Source organism: Oncorhynchus mykiss, chromosome 24, assembly GCF_057628025.1.
Source record: "Oncorhynchus mykiss isolate SJ-2025 chromosome 24, ASM5762802v1, whole genome shotgun sequence".
Taxonomy (NCBI): Eukaryota; Metazoa; Chordata; class Actinopteri; order Salmoniformes; family Salmonidae; genus Oncorhynchus; species Oncorhynchus mykiss.
Genome location: NC_143045.1, coordinates 12,860,390 through 12,879,166, shown reverse-complemented (window position 1 = coordinate 12,879,166; position 18,777 = coordinate 12,860,390). Strand labels below are relative to the sequence as shown.

At 41.3% G+C, this 18,777-nt stretch overlaps 2 protein-coding genes across 29 annotated transcripts; both read right to left on the bottom strand.

The window, feature by feature from the left end:
* Positions 1 to 89: 89 nt before the first annotated feature.
* On the bottom strand, positions 90 to 10,950 carry gkup (glucuronokinase with putative uridyl pyrophosphorylase). 4 transcript variants are annotated; one of them, XR_005039396.2, is made up of 23 exons: positions 10,725 to 10,950; positions 9,167 to 9,273; positions 7,890 to 7,934; positions 7,546 to 7,699; positions 7,371 to 7,442; positions 7,152 to 7,240; positions 6,851 to 7,007; positions 6,490 to 6,567; positions 6,178 to 6,269; positions 5,942 to 6,047; positions 5,728 to 5,807; positions 5,570 to 5,638; positions 5,348 to 5,408; positions 5,054 to 5,070; positions 4,797 to 4,854; positions 4,612 to 4,704; positions 4,421 to 4,481; positions 2,010 to 2,149; positions 1,757 to 1,814; positions 1,234 to 1,302; positions 872 to 935; positions 699 to 770; positions 90 to 437 (listed from the first exon to the last, which is right to left on the bottom strand). XR_005039396.2 is itself a non-coding variant. In XM_036961921.2 (23 exons), the coding sequence occupies exons 1-23, from the start codon at positions 10,779 to 10,781 to the stop codon at positions 339 to 341; spliced, it is 1,872 nt and encodes a 623-aa protein (XP_036817816.1). In that variant the 5' UTR covers positions 10,782 to 10,950; the 3' UTR covers positions 90 to 338. The 4 variants fall into 4 exon arrangements, 3 of the variants coding, with proteins under 3 accessions (XP_036817816.1, XP_090074512.1, XP_036817817.1); XM_036961921.2 differs by having other exon boundaries at positions 2,036 to 2,149; XM_090218386.1 differs by having other exon boundaries at positions 2,036 to 2,149; positions 6,430 to 6,567; positions 10,725 to 10,926.
* Positions 10,951 to 11,837: 887 nt separating this feature from the next.
* LOC110503757 (upstream stimulatory factor 1) lies at positions 11,838 to 18,310 on the bottom strand. Of its 25 annotated transcripts, none has more exons than XM_021582271.3 (11): positions 18,082 to 18,310; positions 17,267 to 17,330; positions 17,033 to 17,082; positions 16,802 to 16,920; positions 16,478 to 16,591; positions 16,039 to 16,192; positions 15,360 to 15,447; positions 15,049 to 15,107; positions 14,782 to 14,894; positions 14,453 to 14,581; positions 11,838 to 12,377 (listed from the first exon to the last, which is right to left on the bottom strand). In XM_021582271.3, exons 2-11 carry the CDS (start codon positions 17,308 to 17,310, stop codon positions 12,288 to 12,290), a joined length of 960 nt encoding a protein of 319 aa, XP_021437946.2. In that variant the 5' UTR covers positions 17,311 to 17,330; positions 18,082 to 18,310; the 3' UTR covers positions 11,838 to 12,287. The 25 variants fall into 25 exon arrangements, with proteins under 25 accessions (XP_021437946.2, XP_090074519.1, XP_021437948.2 ...); XM_090218393.1 differs by having other exon boundaries at positions 14,800 to 14,894; positions 18,082 to 18,305; XM_021582273.3 differs by having other exon boundaries at positions 14,800 to 14,894; positions 17,978 to 18,289.
* Positions 18,311 to 18,777: the final 467 nt, after the last annotated feature.

Below are 18,777 nucleotides of genomic sequence, written 5' to 3'. Positions count from 1 at the left end.
AGTGAGCAATATGTAATACAGAGTAACGTTAGACACCGCCTAATATGGTAGATTCAATAAATAAGTGAAATTAGGCTACTCACACTGCATTTGCATAATAAATTAATAAACCATATTTATTCAATGTTCATAAAAATACAAATGTGTTCAATTTATAAAATTACTCAAGCCAGGGCACATACTCAAACCAAGGCACAACGGTCTCATCATAATCCATTCATACAGGAAATCATGGGCTACAAATTTGCCCACATGAACAGAAAAATATGTTGTGTCATCTTAGCTACAGATTTGACACTTGATTGATTATTAAGATGCTCATTATAGATCATTTAAAATCAGTCTTGGCTGTTGGTTCCAATGGTACCAGATGGGTTATATGGCACAATCACACAGAACACACAGCCAGCCTCTTGGAACGCTCTCCTCATCTCCACCTAGTGTCAAAGCAAAGACATGCACACCCGTTTATAAATGCTTAAGTAACTATCAAACCTTAGCCCTAATCCTAGGAAGCTGCGGTGTATCAAGTCGAGTTATATAACAGAGTTGCAGTTGATAGCTTGAGCATCAATTAACCATTTATACGGGACTATCAAAATAAAGTGACCAAAGTATGAAACACAATCTCTTTTCCAATGATTCCACAGGGCATACAGTATACATTGCTGTTTAAGATGTGAAAGTATAAGTCTTACCAGTCTTACTTGGTCCAGACACAAGCCCACTACAGCACCACCACTGCCAGGTAGTTTCGCAGCTGAGCCAAACTGCATTGGCAAGCAAACACACCGAACGATAAACAAAAACTACAAAGAAACATCATAGGAAAAGATGAGATAATCATGGAAATTTTAACTCTATTCTTTACCTGTCTTGCCAGTTGCACCATCTTGAGATTGCCTGGTCCCAAACAGTCTTCTGTGTACACAGACCTATAGGACAGAGATCGTTACAGTATTAGTGGTTTCCTGTGTGAACAATGAGGTGCACTTACTGTACATCTTACTACGTAAAATCATGCTGTTCGGTGATGAGAATTAACTCTTTAGGGCCAAGAGTTTTTGCTGATCAAGTCATGTGGGTCAGGAAAATCTTCTGGTCCTATATGACAGTTGCTGACCATGTTTTATCTTTCCAAGGTCACATATTTAAAAGCCCAACAACTTCATGGGGGCAAAGAGATTAACTTCCTCAAACCAATGACAGACTCAAAAGGATGTCACGCTATACAGTCGCAGTGCAAAGTTCTCATCCATCAACTGTGCCAGTCTGCTCCAGTCCATTCCCTGCAGTGCAACCCTGTGGAGGACAAGAGAACCAAACCGTTTCATTACCAGGTAATGCTCACTTAAAGATGCACTCTCAAATGTTTGTATAATTTCAGCCAGTAGTTTTGAATGGTGCTTACGAGCCAAAAGTGGTGCCCGTTTTTGCATAACTAAGTCATCAAATTTTGTACTACATACGAAATGTATGATATGTTGATATGTTACGTCCTGCAAATAAATAAATGTTTTACATGTTACGAATTTGTTGTGCTTAAGATCCTGGATGGCATGATTAAGCCATATCAAAGAGACACGCAATAACTTTGTGGGGGGAGTATGGAGACAGAGGTTAGATGGGCAGACCAGCACCGGAGGGCTGCTGGTTCAAATCCCATGACTACCATCCACTGGTGTTGTGCCTTTGCTATCGCACCAGGGGCACTACTGCCACTGATCCTGTGAGCCTCCAAACATCTTACACAAACCTGGCTTGATCTGTGAGCCCCGCAAAAGACTTCATGGCTTCAACCACTTCAGCTTCTCCTGGAAAAAAGGAGGTGAACAGAGGGACTAAATACAGATAGAGAACAAAGGAATCCCTTTTTATTATCTGATTCCTCTAGCCTACAGTTTAAAATCTATGAAGAGATAATTCCGTCAATACAGGAAGTAAACTGAAATCCCAAATGGAATTGACCCCGACCTTGGTGAACATTGCTGCCTGCCAACCGAGCTTACAGTGTGTGTGTGTGTGTGTGTCTTGCCGTTGAGCCAGCGCTGTCTGACGTTGCTGTGAATCCGACCAGAGTCACTGGGATCACTCAGATAAGCTAACCAGAACGGTGGCAAGCTGCTCATGTCCATAGGAATGTAATCTCCTGTGTACAGTCAACACACAAACATCAACATGTAAACGGTTCATTGTAAACTCAGTTTCATAATGTATACATAAACGTTCAGCTCCAGATATATGTAAGAGGATGCACACAAAGATATGCACAGGTGCCTTAAACTCGCATGCAGCAAAACTCCCATACCCCTAAAGAATGAATTACCTTTCAGAAATCATTAATCAATCATTAGGCCGCAGATGTGTCAAACTCATTCCACGGAGGGCCGAATATGAGCGGGTTTTCGCTCCACCCTTGTACTTGACTGATGAATTAAGGTCTTAATTGAAAGGAAAAACCAAAAACCTCAGTGGAATGAGTTTGACATCCCTGCAGGGGTTCACAGTTGTTAAGCATTGATTGGTAACTTTTTTCCTAATTTGACACCCCGAAATTAGAGGCCATGAGTAACTTGATCAAAAAGAATAGTATTGATTGGCCTATAGGTGGCACTATTTTAAGCAGTCTCAATTTAACCCTAATGTCTGTTGCCAGTTTGACCTAGAGACTTGAATCTTTGTATGTAGGCGTCTTTCCTCATGTTGAACAAATTTGCCTCAAGGACCCATATGGTCCAGCATAATACATTTTCCCCCATCTTGTAAATTTGAGAAAATATTTAAAAATAACTTCCTCTCATGAACCAAATTCGGTATGTATGTCCATGGTACATTTCTTAACTTAGTTTGAGAAAAGATAAGGGATTAGATAAGAGATAGCTGAGTTATTAATAAATAAGGAAAGCAGATTTTAGCACATATGCACATATGCTAATGTGCTACAATATGTAAAAGAAATACTTCAAAAATCTTCTTCTCATGAACCATAGGACCAAATGACACCAAATGTGGAATGAAGGTCTTAACTAGTTTGAGAAAAGCTACAAAAGATGGCTGAGCTATTGACAAATCAAAAATCTGACTTCATGCGTCCACTTAAACTACTGTAAATCAACACCACAGTGGCCTATCAACTTGAAACGCGCTGTCGCTATTATGGATGTCCCTAAGATGAACCACACTGAATTTGGTATTGATATCTCATTATATCAGTCTTACATGGTTTTGAGAAAAGAAAATTGCATTCAAATATGGCCGCACTGTACCTTTAGATTTGCATTAGCACATATGCTAATGCTATAAAATACTTTATAAATCTTCTCATGAACCATACGTCAGATTGACTCCAGATTCATATAGACTCAATGAATTAGCCTCTAATTATTCTGAGAATGATTAGTTGCTGCATTCAAAGTTGGCCATGCCACACCACTAGATGGCAGCATATCACACCAGGGCTATAAGAACTGAACCGATGGACATGGGGCCATGACATTTGGTATGTAAATCTTATGTATATGTCCTTAGAAGCTGTGTGAATATGAAGTCACTGCAACCTTAGATGGCTGCACAAGACCGGTTGGTGGCACTATAGATGGCATTGGCACCTGTGGCACCAGAAGATACTAAAGCAATATCTATTGATCAAGTGGACTTTGTCTCATGCAAATTAATGTTAGATTTGAATTATGCAGACAAACAATGTGAAATATCATGATTAGTACATCTGTATAATCACATATTGTTGCCCTATTATGTGGTGTGAATGTAGTGAAAAGTGGATCTTTTATTTTGTAAAATAAGAAACTGGAAGTCATGCGCAGTGAGCGTATACACGAAGTGTACAAACATTAGGAACACGTTCCTAATATTGAGTTGCACATTCCACTTTTGCTCTCAAAACAGCCTCAATTCGTTGGGGCATGGACTCTACAAGGTGTCGAAAGCATTCCACAGGGATGCTGTCCCATGTTGACTCCATGTGTTCTTACGGTTTTGTACACTCAGTGTATATAGTATATATTTATAAATATTCATATATACAGTGAACTCAATACATTTAAGTATGATTACCTGCTGCATTCCAAGATAACCAACCTACAGCACTAGACTTAACTTCACTTGCATCCTCCTTGTAGTACTGAGAGAAACATGGTAATGCTTTCACTGATTGCACATAAAGGAAGATGGTTCCTACAGGATAGAGTGCTTGCTTTGTTATGAGACTGATCTTATGTCATTTCTGACATCCTGTGAGCCCTGTCTGTGAGCCCTGTCTGTGAACCCTGTTCATTGCTGCTCACTGCTGTATTCACCATTATTATTAGCGTTAATATACTGGCGGTCCTTGTTATGTATAGGTGTTCCTAAAATGTGTTTATGTGCCATAACAGCTATTGAGACTGCACATTTCAAATACCATAGCCCTGTTCATCCATCAGTTGTTTGCTAAAGTCCATGTAGACCAAGCCCTCATAGACCTGCAATGAAAAGAAGAACATTTGTCAGAAAGAAAAAAAAAGTACAGTCCAGCTTGGCTTGGCTCAGCTCGGCTCAGCTCGGCTCAGCTCAGTAGTGTGAAAAGGGGAGTGTTGTCTTTTCATTGCTGACCTGCACAACTCTGTCCTGAAGACCAGCAGTGATGAAGAGTTCATCCGTCTCGACGTTGAGGATGAAGTTGGCCCTGGTGGGTTTGGGAAGGTCCTAGGGCAAACAGAACAAAACAACTTAAACACAGGTTGATCATTTGGCGCATGAATAGAGTGAACTCCAGAGTAACATGTTCCTAATCTTACACTTTCTGTGATGTTGTAGAATTTCATCAGACACTTCAGAGTGGCAGACACTATTGCACTGTTAGAGAAGAGAACGTTATAAAATTAGATAAATAAACAGAAATGTAATTATGAACAAAGGGAGTTTGAGCTACAAAAGATGACAAGACCAAAAAAGGCAAAAACATATAAGCATATGACTCAGACGAAATATTGATTAGTATGTGGTTAACCTTTAAATATAGAAGAAAAATAACAGTTCACCAGGCAGCACTTACCTACTTCCAGCCAGGCCCTTAAACAAAGCAGAAAGAGGGGAAATAATAATTAAATCAGTCACTAACATTATCACTAGCCTTTTGGCCTAACATAATTGAAAACAGCATATACAGACACATACAGATCTCTCAGGGACTTTCTCAGGATACACTGTCATGAACTAGGCTCATGAGACATTTATAAGTGATATTCTTCAAGAATGAATGGGTATCATTAATTCAAATGAACAAAAACACCTACTAAATATCACAGAGTGAGCCTTTGAATATAGAGACTGTAGTGTAGACACTTACCACCTGGCGAGGAATGTTGGTATCATACTTGAGAGTGAAGTTCTGCTTTGTCAAAGCGATACTGCCAAAGAAAGCGTGCAGGGGACTCAAATGAGCATTAACCATGTCAGAATAAGAATGTTCAGCTGTACCCCCCCCCCAACCCCCCACACACACACACATCAGAGTTATTGAATACTCTGCATTTGCTGTTACTGGCTCCAATAGACATTTTCTTCTCACCCTTGTTTTGAGCAGAATTGGTAAAACTTCTTACAGGTAGCCTGGAGTAACCGTAGACCTCCCAAGTACCTGTAGATCAAAACAATATCAATACGGTTTGGGAATTCATCATGCCAACATCCTGCATGCATGTGTGGCATTGGGGCTTATACACTGACCCCTCCTTACGGCTGATACAGTACAGATCCTGCAAGCTTCCAAATTCAGTCGGATCATTGAGCGGATGAGGCAGAAGAACCTGAAGAAAACAGAGCAAATGTATCAATCATACTATCTTTATGTTTGAATACATTAACATTTGATCAGAGAAGACACTACGCATGTTGTATTGTCCTGTCGTGTATATTAACTGGAGTAAAGCCTGACTGTTACCAGGGCCTGGCTCTCCATGAGTGTGACCTCAGCCCAGAAGTTGGAGATAGTCATGGCGATTGTTTTTCCATTGAAGCCGTCAGAAGGGTTCCCCATCAGTCCAACTCTATGAGGACGTGAAAGATGATGTTAGCTCACATTCACTGAAATGACATATCCCTGAAGATAGTCCAGAAGGTGAGAGAACAACCCATCAATACTATTTTTCATAAAGTCTTTGTAGCGGTGCAATCTACCTTGCATATGAGCGGCATGTTATGGGTTTGGCAGGGCATTGCTGTTGCTGGGCAGAATAGTGGGCAAGCCACTTGGTGTAGTCTGACAGCCCCTGTGATATCCAGAAGATAAATACATATCGTCAATATACAGCATCATCAAATTACTCTTTCCAATCGAGCTGATAATCTAAATGATTGTCAATCTATTCACATGCTCTCCAGGGGAGAGTTTACATATCTCATGTCATAACAACTTGACCTGAAACTTACACAATATTCGGTTAAATCAACAGTAGTCTGTATGGATGGGGGGGGAAAAAATCAACCCACCACTTGTCCAATGAGCTGGAACCCTGTGGGCAGTTTCATGCCAAACACAGGTAACTTCTCCTCATTGATGATCCACTCCTGGGTGAAAAGACAAACAGTGAGTCTCGTGACGCGAGTGTTAGTTGCTAAACAATTTGATAGATAGTACTAGCGATACTGAAATAAAACTGGATTGACCCCAACCCTGGTTCAATTCAGAAAGTGAATTGATATTCAAATCATGAATAGAAAATCCTCATATAAAGCAACAGACAATTTTCAATTAATTAATTGAATTTCAATTCCCTTCCGGGAAGACACTGAATTGAAAACTGAACTGAGCCCAAACCCAAAGATTCCCATGTTCACAGTCCTTACTGACCCAGAACCTGCCGAAGGTCCTGTCTTGAGCTTGGGGCTGCAGGGTGAGGAAATCTGAGAGGTAAGGCAGTGTGGCTTTGCGAAGGCAGTAGAACACCACACTGGCCAGACGCAATGCTGTCACTCCCTCCTGTGGTTTCTCGAGAAAGCGAGATATCCTAAAATACACAGAGATACCCGTTCTTTTAGACTTTTCTGTTGGTGGCAAATTACCCATTCAGTGATCAAATGGGAGTACTGTTATCAACAATATACTGGCATCAAGATAAGTTCTGCCAAAGATTATGTTTCCTGTTGCCTACCTGTGGGTCTCAGGGCATACCTCCACTATACCCCTGGAGCTGCTCTTCTCTCCCTCCTCTAGCTCATAGTATATGGCCAACTCTCCAGGCTAAGTCAAATACAGAGATACTAACATGTAAACAAGGCCAAAAACCTACTCTGCTATGAGCGTGGTTACAGTTTCTCAGAGGTGAGGTATATGTTGTTATTCACCAGAAGGAGCACATATGTTATCTTACCTTGGACCTGAAGAAGCGGAGAACCTGAGCAATATCAAAGTTCTGGTCTGCACAGAGCATATCCCCTGCAATCTGTCCACAAACATGTTGTTTGAAAAATAATCCCCACACAATGGAACATTTCAATCCACACAATTAAGAAATTATGAAATGACATCTAGGATCAGTGCCGTACCACCATGATATCGTCTTGCAGCTTGCGGCTGCGGATGGCGAGTTCCAGGTCAGCCACTGCTCCTAGCCGGCCCTCAAGGGTTGTGCTGCCGTCATTCACTACATTCTCCACAGGGAAGTCATTGGCCGTTGCCCAGCGCTCATAGTGCTTATACCTAAAATGGGAGACAAAAAGGGGAACAGCTAAGCAGTAACTGGTAGATAATCAATCATTTCCAGCTCATAGGACAACATTTCCCAATACAATTGGCTTAAATGTAAATACATGGGAGGCAGGTTCAGTTCAGTCTGCTATGATGTAATACAGCAAGTGTCAACACTTTTACCACATGTTACTGTACTTACTTGTCTGCGTTTGTGACCAGATAGACCTCACTGAACAACTGCCGCCTGGAGAAAAATACATAAATACAGTGCATTTGGAAAGTACTCAGACCCCTTGACTTTTTCCATATTTTGTTACGTTACAGCCTTATTCTGAAATGGATTAAATGGGGGGGGGGTTCTGCCTCAATCTACACACAAAATAGCCCATAATGACAAAGTAAAACATGTTTTTTTTTTTTTTTATCAGGTTCAAGTCCGGGCTCTGGCTGGGCCACTCAAGAAAATTCAGAGACTTGTCCCGAAGCGACACCTGCATTGTCTTGGCTGTGTGCTTAGGGTTGTTGTTCTGTTGGAAGGTGAACCTTCACCCTAATCTGAGGTCCTGAGCACTCTGGAGCAGGTTTTCATCAAGGATCTCTCTGTACAATGCTCCATTCATCTTTGCCTCAATCCTGACTAGTCTCCCAGTCCCTGCCGCTGAAAAACATCCCCACAGCATGATTCTGCTACCACTATGTTTCACCGTAGGGATGGTGCCAGGTTTCCTCCAGACGTGATGCTTGTTTCTCATGGTCTGAGAGCCTTTAGCCAAACTCCAAGAGGGCTGTCATGTGCCTTTTACTGAGGAGTGGCTTCCGTCTGGCCACTCTACCATAAAGGCCTGATTGGTGGAATGCTGCAGAGATGGTTGTCCTTCTGGAAGGTTCTCCCATCTCCACAGAGGAACTCTAGAGCACTGTCAGAGTGAACATCGGGTTCTTGGATACCTCCCTGACCAAGGCTCTTCTCCTCTGATTGCTCAGTTTGGCCGGGCGGCCACCTCTTGGAAGTCTTCGTGGTTCCAAACTTCTTCCATTTAAGAATGGTGGAGGCCACTGTGTTCTGGGGACCTGCAGAAGTGTTTTGGTACCCTTCCCCAGATCTGTGCCTCGACACAATCCTGTCTCGGAGCTCTACGGACAATTCCTTCAACCTCATGACTTGGTTTTTGCTCTGACATGCACTGTAAACTGTGACAGGTGTATATAGGCAGGTATGTCCAATCAATTGAATTTACCACAGGTATACTACGATCCTATACTACGAAACATCAAGGATTTTCATTTTACAATAAGGCTGTAACATAACAAAACGTGGAAAAGGTCAAAGGGTCTGAATACTTTCTGAAGGCACAGTATTCCAAAGTTAAAGGGATTTAATAATGTAATTATGTCAACTGGGACTGAGTATAAGACATGTTGTACAGGAAAACTGTAAGGGCAGTCGACAGTCATTAAATTTGACCGATTACTCACGTGTTCACCGTCTCCCACCAGAAGTCCAGGATTTTCTTTCCTCCTATCCCAGGCAACAATGCCTTTGGCACCCCAGTCAGCTGTCCATACAAACCAGTGGCATCATTCTAGAGAAATTACAAATAAGGATTGAAGGGATGTGGGTTTGGAAGTTGTTGCACACCGTAGAACTTTATTTACTCCTCCTTAAAATAATATTCTCCAAAGGATGTTGATACTTGGACATATTTCAGCAGGCCTATAGCATAGTGACCAGTTATCACTCTCTCCCTCACTCACACACACACACAGCTCAGCCTGCCCTACAGTCATACAGGTGAATAGGGAAAAAGAGACTTACAGTGCATTCAGACCCGTTCCCTTTTTCCACATTGTGTTATGTTACAGCCTTAAATGGATTAAATATTTATTTCCCCTCATCAATACCACATAATGACACGACAAAAACTGTTTGTTTATTTTAGACCGTTTTGCAAAAAAATAAAGAATCAAATAAATACCTTAAGTATTCAGACCCTTTGCTGTGAGACTCAAAATTGAACTTAAGATGTTTCTACAATTTGATTGGAGTCCACCTGTGGTCAATTCAATTGATTAGACATGATTTGGAGAGGCACACACCTGTCTATATAAGGTCCCAAAGTTGACAGTGCATGTCAGAGCAAAAACCAAGCCATGAGGTCGAAGGAATTATCCGTAGAGCTTTGAGACACGATTGTGTCGAGAAAGATCTCGGGAAGGGTACCAAAACATTTCTGCAGCATTGAAGGTCCTGAAGAACACAGTGGCCTCCATAATTCCTAAATGGAAGAAGTTTGGAACCACCAAGACTCTTCCTAGCGCCGGTTGCCCGGCCAACTGAACAATCGGGAGAGAAGGGTCTTGGTCAGGGAGGTGACCAAAAACCTGATGGTCACTGACAGTGCTCCAGAGTTCCTCTGTGGAGATGGGAAAACCTTCCAGAAAACCTGCACCTCCACCAATTAGGCCTTTATGGTAGAGTGGCCAGAAGGAAGCCACTCCTCAGTAAAAGGTACGAGACTAGTCAGGATCGAGGGAAAGATGAACGGAGCAAAGTACAGAGAGATCCTTGATGAAAACCTGCTCCAGAGCGCTCAGGAACTCAGACCTTCGATATCTTTGCAAATTTCAACAACAAAAAATGTGTGCTTTGTGTTTATGGGGTATTTGTGTGTAGATTGGTGAGGGGAAAAAAACAATGTCATCCATTTTAAAATAAGGCTGAAACGTAACCAAATGTGGAAAAAGTCAATGGGTCTGAAAACTTTCTGAATGCACTGTATGTAACACTCCAAGACTGACTGAACGTTGTGTCATTGAACATCCCATTTTCTTCCTGAAAAAACGTTTTGTTCGAAACTACATCTTTCAATTATTTTGGTAGTTAGCCTACCTTGTTCAGCGGTAAGTCTGATTTTGTATTATTTAAGTGCAGTGTATGTTTTTGTGTGCATTGACCTGCTTGTGTTGTGAAATTAACCATGTAAGTTATACGACCTCTGCACCCAAACCTCGTCTGCTTACATAAACAACTTACCTTTATCTGAGTTTCTAGAACAGTGCCGTGACCAGCTACCAATAAAATGCAGATCATTTTCTTGGCCCTTGTCTTATTCGCGTGTAAACGACATCAAATGCCTTGGTTTATGCGATTCGGTACAATAAATAGTAAAATCGTTTACCATACAATTTCACGTTGAACTGTGACGACAGTACTGCTACACTGTAGTCTCATTCTTAAAGCGCCAGTGTCTCCGAAAGATGACCCCCTGCCGGCGAGATCACAAATTGCATGCACTCAGGAAACAGTAAAACTATTGAAAATATAGTTAGTACATCCATATTACTCGTAAATTTGTTTTATAAACAATTCTAATGACAATCATACATTATGTAATAGGTTAGCCAATGATTAAATGAAAACTCTGAATGATACCACTAATGTTCTTTGTAGATTCAACCACCCGAGCCACTGCCTGTTCACCCCGCAATCATCCAGAAGGCGAGGTCAGTAGAGGTGCATCAAAAGCTGGGACCGAGACTGGAAAACAGCTTCCATCTCAAGGCCATCAGACTGTTAAATAGCCATCACTAGCACATTAGAGGCTGCTGCCTATAGGCATAGACTAGGAATCACTGGCCTCTATAAGGAATGGAACACTAGTCAATAATGTTTACATATCTGGCACTCATCTCATATGTATTATACTGTATTCTATGGTATCTTTTGTCACTTAATGGTTTACATAACTGACATTACTCATCTCATGGTGTTTTACATCTCATACTGTTTTCTATACTATTCTACAGCATCTCATTCACTTAATAATGCTTACATAACTCATATCATATGTACTGTTTTTTTCTATACTATTCTACTGTATCTTAGTCTGCTCCGCTCTGACATCGCTCGTCCATATGCATAGTCTTAATTCATTCCTACTTATATTTGTGTGTATATGTTGTGTAATTTGTTAGAGATTACTGCACTGTCGGAGCTAGAAGCACAAGCATTTCTCTACACCCGCAATAACATCTGCTAATCATGTGTATGTGACAAATAACATTTGATTTGATTCAATAAGTAAACTGAATAGAAAGCTCTCAATCCCATGAAGTCGTTCCACTCAAATATGAAGTTCCATCATAATTTATCAATACAAAGATCCTTTATTACGATATATATCATTATAATACATTTCCCGCTGACAAGTTTAGAAAAAACAACGTTCTGAGTCATTTCTGCAAGTGGGGACATCTGATACTCTAGATGTATCAAATGTAAAATGTATTTTGAAACCTATACTAAGAGTTAGTATATATATATATACACACCTGATACAATGAAGCGCAATTGTGTCAAAAAGGTAAAAAAGCTAAACAAGTATGTACATAACAGCTGAAGAGCTGCGGGAAAAATCTTTACAAGAGCTAACATGGTTTTCCTTATGTAAAATGTGGTCATTTAATGACCTATCTTGCAAACTCCTTCAGACTGATTTTGTAGTGAAGTTTTTGTAGTGAGAATTTTCTTTTAGTTTGAGGTCAAAAGTTCCATTCCTTCACTGAGATATTCTCCCCCGACTACCCTTGCTGCTCCTCACTGAGTGTCTGCGTTTGCTGCTCCTACAATGCCATTCTGTCGCAGCTGGTTCCTCAGAACCTGGTTCTTGGATTTCCAGTCTTCTACCTGTGCAAAATTAGATGGGAAAAGCAGCTCAAACAAAACCTATTATTACATCTGATGCATGGATTTTCGTGAAAAGCTGTTGGTATTTTGGTTTGATATTTTGTTTGCAAGTTACATTTTCAGCATGTTTGAGGGGTACAGTTTGAGCACGACGAGGTGCAGAACCCCTAACCTCGATCGCTTTATAAGTAGTTAATAAGTAGTTGTTTGGATGCGAGGTGATTTGTACAGTCGAGGCAAAAAGTTGAGAATAACACAAAGTTTGCTGCTTCAGTGTCTTTAGATATTTTTGTCAGAAGAGGGACTTTGCAATTAATTGCAATTCATCTGATCACTCTATGGAATACTGAAGTATAATTACAAGCATTTCATAAGTGTCAAAGGCTTTTATTGACAATTACATGAAGTTGATGCAAAGAGTCAATATTTGTAGTGTTGACCCTTTTTTTTCCAAGACCTCTGCAATCCGCCCTGGCATGCTGTCAATTAACTTCTGGGCCACATCCTGACTGATGGCAACCCATTCTTGCATAATCAATGCTTGGAGTTTGTCAGAATTTGTGGGGTTTTGTTTGTCCGCCCGCCTCTTGAGGATTGACCACAAGTTCTCTATGGGATTAAAGTCTGGGGAGTTTCCTGGCCATGGACCCCAAATATCGGTGTTTTGTTCCCTGAGCCACTTCGTTATCACTTTTGCCTTATGGCAAGGTGCTCCATCATGCTGGAAAAGGCATTGTTCCTCACCAAACTGTTCCTGGATGGTTTGGAGAAGTTGCTCTCGGAGGATGTGTGGCAAAATTGTGAGTGAGCCCACTCCCTTGGCTGAGAAGCAACCCCACACATGAATGGTCTCAGGATGCTTTACTGTTGGCATGACACAGGACTGACGGTAGCGCTCACCTTGTCTTCTCCGGACAAGCTTTTTTCCGGATGCCCTAAACAATCGGAAGGGAGATTCATCAGAGAAAATGACTCAGCAGTCCAATCCCTGTACCTTTTGCAGAATATCAGTCTGTCGCTGATGTTTTTCCTGGAGAGAAGTGGCTTCTTTGCTGCCCTTCTTGACACCAGGCCATCCTCCAAAAGTATTTGCCTCACTGTGCGTGCAGATGCACTCACACCTGCCTGCTGCCATTCTGTATCAACTTTAGGAGACAGTCCTGGCGCTTGCTGGACTTTCTTGGGCGCCCTGAAGCCTTCTTCACAAAAATTGAACCGCTCTCCTTGAAGTTCTTAATGATCCAATAAATGGTTGATTTCGGTGCAATCTTACTGGCAGCATTATTCTTGCCTGTGAAGCTCTTTTGTGCAAAGCAATGATGTCGCCACGTGTTTCCTTGCAGGTAACCATGATTGACAGAGGAAGAACAATGATTCCAAGCACCACCCTCCTTTTGAAGCTTCCAGTCTGTTATTCAAACTCAATCAGCATGATAGAGTGATCTCCAGCCTTGTCCTCGTGTCCTCAACACTCACACCTGTGTTAATGAGAGAATCATTGACATGATGTCAGCTGGTCCTTTTGTGGCAGGGCTGAAATGCAGTGGAAATGTTTTTGGGGGGGATTCAGTTCATTTGCATGGCAAAGAGGGACTTTGCAATTAATTGCAATTCATCTGATCACTCTTCATAACATTCTGGAGTATATGCAAATTGCCATTATACAAACTGAGGCAGAAGACTTTGTGAAAATTAATATTTGTGTCATTCTCAAAACTTTTGGCCACGACTGTAGATCAGTGACGCTGCGCAGTCCGACAACGTTGTCAAATCTCAATGAAATGTTTTCTGTGGTTCTGTGTGATTGCATATACAATTAGTGTTGCAGTAAGTAGGTGAACAGGATTGATAGCACAAAAATCCCTCACTCGCTAATCCTACAGCCTGATCATCAAAATCCAAATCAGAACCTAATTTGAACCTATTACAAAGCATGAACAATTTAAAGTTGGCTACATTTACACAGGCAGCCCAATTCGGATCTTTCCCACTTTTTGGTATTTTGACCAATTAGCTCTTTCAACAATAATTGGGCAAAATATCAGAATTGTGTAAACACAACCATAGTATCTTACCTCTTGCCTCAGTAGTTGGTTGTCCATTTTGAGCCTATCCAGGGTGCTTAGGTCATCCCCCAGTCTAAGGTTGTTCTGCCGAAGCTCCTGGATATAGTCACAGGCTTTGGAGAGGATCCCACCTTTACTCTGGACCAAAACACAAAGACTGTGTCACCCTCTCCCATGTAGGGCCAGGGGGCTTTTCTTGAGAATGTGTTCTGACAAGAAAAAAACTCTTGGTACTACTTTTTATAGTTAAGTTTTTTCTAGTCAGGTGACATGGTCAGGAAAAACTCCTGGCCATACCCATGAGACTTGACAGTGACCCATTTTATGGTGATACTGACCTCATTGCTGATACTGACCTGCCCTGATTTGGTAGGGTCAATGTTGCAGTCTGGGATGGTCTTTGAGAGCGTGACGATCCAGTTGTTGATCTTGTCCCTGCGTCTACGTTCAACTTGAAGACAAATTACACAATAACACATTTGAGTAGGTAGGCAGGGCAACACATGATTCTGTGCTCATCGTGACATCCAAATCCAACTAGCATTTAAGAGACATTTCATATGAGGTATTGTATGAGTAATTTATGATGGGTATCTAGGTCTCACCCTCGTTGTGCTGGGCTCGTCTTTTGTCATCTCTAGAAGTGCGTGGGACCTCTGATTTTCTACAAGACACAATTAGTATAGACATGAATTAACAGATATTACCATAAAAACTTTGGCATACACAGCATACACATGCACACATCCATGTGTGCAGCTAAAACAGTAACAAGGCTAATACAATAGCCCAACACAAAGAAACTCATGAATGGACACAGGACAGTGTGACTAACTAGTATGGTAACTGTGACTCTCCTGGCTTCTCCAGGAGAGCCATCACAGTACCTACTGTACTGATCAAAATGGCAGCTTACGCGTTGTACGGTTGTGTGCGAGGTGCAATGGACCTCTGGTTGGCTCCCGTCAGCACTTCCTGGGGGGACATCATCACATACAACTGCCCTGAAACAAAGAAGTCCCTTGCTTTTTTCAATCCAAATTAACAATATACAGTACCAGTCAAAAAGTTTGGACACACCTACTCATTAAAGGGTTTTTCTTCATTTTTACCATTTTCCACATTGTAGAATAATAGTTAAGACATCAAAACTCTGAAATAACAAAAAAAAAAGTGTTAAACAAATCAAAATATTTTATATTTGAGATTCCTCAAAGTAGCCACCCTTTGCTTTGATGACAGCTTTGCACACTCTTGGCATTCTCTCAACCAGCTTCATGAGGTTGTCACCTGGAATGCATTTCAATTAATAGGTGTGCCTTGTTAAAATTTTATTTGTGGAATTTCTTTCCTTCATGCATTTGAGCCAATCAGTTCTGTTGTGACATGGGAGGGTTGGGGGTCCTATTTAGTAAAAGACCAAGTCCATATTATGTCCATATTTGACTGGTACTCTAACTGTATCAATATCAAATGGCATTCAAAATGGAAAGCCAATTGGAAATAAATGCCCAAGCTGATGGAACATAGAAATAGGATCTATTCATTCTATATAGTAATTATATTTCTATGTGATTGAGTCTCCATCTCCTCACCAGTGGGAGTGCTCTGACTTAGATGTGTATCAGATGCCTGCACCACGCTGGTTACCATGGTGCCTGGTGAAGCATCAGCGATGGTTGCAGGGTAGTAGGTGTAATGCGTCTCAGTGCCGTCCCCCTCCAACCCCTCAGACTGAGAGTACAAAGCCTACAGCAAGAGGACACCTTTGTCAGTGTTGAATAACAATCGAAACTGTATACAGTGAGTAGTAGAGGAATAGAATAGATCATCTTTGCTATCCCAGATTAAAAACAATGCTATGTTTGATTTGCAGAATCCGACTTTAATCAAATACTACTAGCCTGGTGGACAAAACTGGTTGAAATGTAAGTAATTACAACCAAAAACAGGCTGAAATTACTTATTTTGACATTATTTCAACCAGTATTTCCCGCTGGGAGGGCCCCAAGTCCTGCTCGTATAAATTCTCACCTGGGTCACAGGCTGTGTGGCTGCAGGAAATCCAGTTAGCACACTGACTGCTGTGGCTCCATCACTTTGAGCCTCCAACTGTCCATCAGACACCTGAATTACTCTGTATGTCACCTTAAGCAAAATAAAACACACAGGTTTGTTGAGCGAAACATAAAATCGTTCATTAGTAATGACAGAAGACTGAGCCTTAGAAAACCTTGGATGGGCATTGGCTGGGCTCAAAGCTCCAGCTCAGGGACTTCGGCTAGATCTAGTGAGCCCTGTACAGTATGCTTTTCCCAACTGTACCTGCCCAGCGGGAGGGTAGTACAGCTCCCCTACCTGCCCCCCAGCTCCCTCCGTCTTGAATAGATACTTTATCGGATGCTCTGAGGAGAAGGTGGCGGCAGACTGAATGGTGGCGATGGCAGCTGATGGGTCATCTGCTGTAGCCACTGCACCTGGTAGAGCAAAAATCAGAATACAGTCTCTATAATATCAGAAAGAGAATACCATGGGTGTCTTGTCTTCTAATGTTTTGAGGGTCGTTATTTCCTTTCTACATGACATTACCTTCTTCAATGACATGTGCACTTTCATCCGGCTCAGGGCTTTTCTGTTGACTACATAACAAAATGAGAAGAACAATGATAATATACAGTAACAAATATACAGTAACACACCGGTCTTTCAACTTGTGCTAGAATATGACCATCTAGCCCAACACTCAAATGTATTACAACAAATCATGTGGAAGTAGCTTTGGTTCAAATGGATTATGGTTAAATCAATGCATTGTTAGCTCACCCCTTCATTTTCACAGTGTCAACTGGAAAGAGAATCTCCTTCATTCACCCGGGAGCTAAACAGGCTTGAGGAAAAAGGTAAAGTTGGTAATCTTTTGGGAAAAACAAACTAGGCTATAGATACCCAATCACAAACCTGAAACCTCTGATTTCCAAAAAATCTAGAAAGCATTCAAGGAACCAGCTATACAGTATGTTTGATTGGAGTGATAACAGTACTCTTTAGGCCCCTTCAGTAGTTACAGTGGATGTTGCCCCCTACAATGTAGCCGCGAGCTTGGAACCTCATTCAGCAAATAACTACTGTTACCCTGTAACTTTCCAGATAATTTCATTGCCGAAAACGTCATGCAAACAGCTGAAGCTAAATGTCAAAATTCGAAATGCCAAATCCAGAGTGCTAAAGTAGTAGCAAACCAACACACATACCGATATTTAATTGTATAAGTTACGAATATGTAGCAAGCTGCATTATTCCAACGGTTCCTTCAAGCTGCGACAGGTCAGTTAAACAAAGCACCTTTGCTATAGCTAGCTGCTACTAGCTAATGTTGTGAATTAACGTAAACTAACCTTAGCTATTTAGACAGTAATAAAGCCAGGCAAATGTCGAACATTTGGCATTTGTACAACTCTGCTTGAAACATTTAATTGCATAGAGAATACAGTATTTGTACAATAGCTACATACAAGATCGGAATATTTCCCTTACGGTGCAATTGGCCTCTCCCCAGTTGTTTGTCAACATTACTGGCTGTCTGCGCCATTGACTGTATGGTCTGCGCATGTGCAACATTTTAGGTGCGATTTATTTACCTCGCGTGGCGCGCTCATTGAGAAGATTTGGCCTAGTAATACCATTCCACTGCTCCTAGGAACTGCGCCCGATAAAATAAATCAAACAGATCTAATGTTGTAGCCATCTTTACCGGGCTTCATCAACTGTGCAGATCTTGGATCAGCATTCTAACCACACCCTGGTATAAATCAGAAGGAGACACAATATATAACCGATCCTGAATCTGGGACCGTGGGCAAGTAGCCTACATTAGAAGTTATTTTGGCCGAAGGGGTTCACTGTTTCACAATTTTTTATCATAGACAATTATGTGAAAGTTAATCTAAATTCCTAAACGAATGACGCCTGCATGCACCGTAACTCTGTCTTGTTGTTGTCGTCTTTATTTTCCCACTCAAAAAAATCAAAGGTTCGCTACAGTGATGAAAAAGTGGCTGGCAAAACACTGGACAGCGCCCGTGGTTCGAACCCCTTTGCAGAGGTAGAGAATGTTTCTGATAGAGAAAGTGTTCGAAGTAACCACTGAGCTACACCAGTGCAGTATGTTATATGGTAAATGCGTGTATTAAACATAAACCGCGATGTCGTCAACATCCTGTTTCAATACATTGTACAGTGGGGAGAACAAGTATTTGATACACTTGATACACATGCAGATCTTGGATCAGCATTCTAACCACACCCCTGGTATAAATCAGAAGGAGACACAATAT

Coding starts and splice junctions, on each gene's coding strand:
- gkup (XM_036961921.2), bottom strand. CDS start 10,781: ATGATCTGCATTTTATTGGTAGCTGGTCACGGCACTGTTCTAGAAACT. Junction 1,303..1,756: donor GGGCTCACAGATCAAGCCAG/GTTTGTGTAAGA, acceptor TGTCCTCCACAG/GGTTGCACTGCAGGGAATGG. Junction 771..871: donor TGGTGCAACTGGCAAGACAG/GTAAAGAATAGA, acceptor TTGCCAATGCAG/TTTGGCTCAGCTGCGAAACT.
- LOC110503757 (XM_021582264.3), bottom strand. CDS start 17,310: ATGAAGGAGATTCTCTTTCCAGTTGACACTGTGAAAATGAAGGG. Junction 17,083..17,266: donor GACACTGTGAAAATGAAGGG/GTGAGCTAACAA, acceptor TTTGTTATGTAG/TCAACAGAAAAGCCCTGAGC. Junction 16,193..16,477: donor CCACACAGCCTGTGACCCAG/GTGAGAATTTAT, acceptor CTCTTGCTGTAG/GCTTTGTACTCTCAGTCTGA.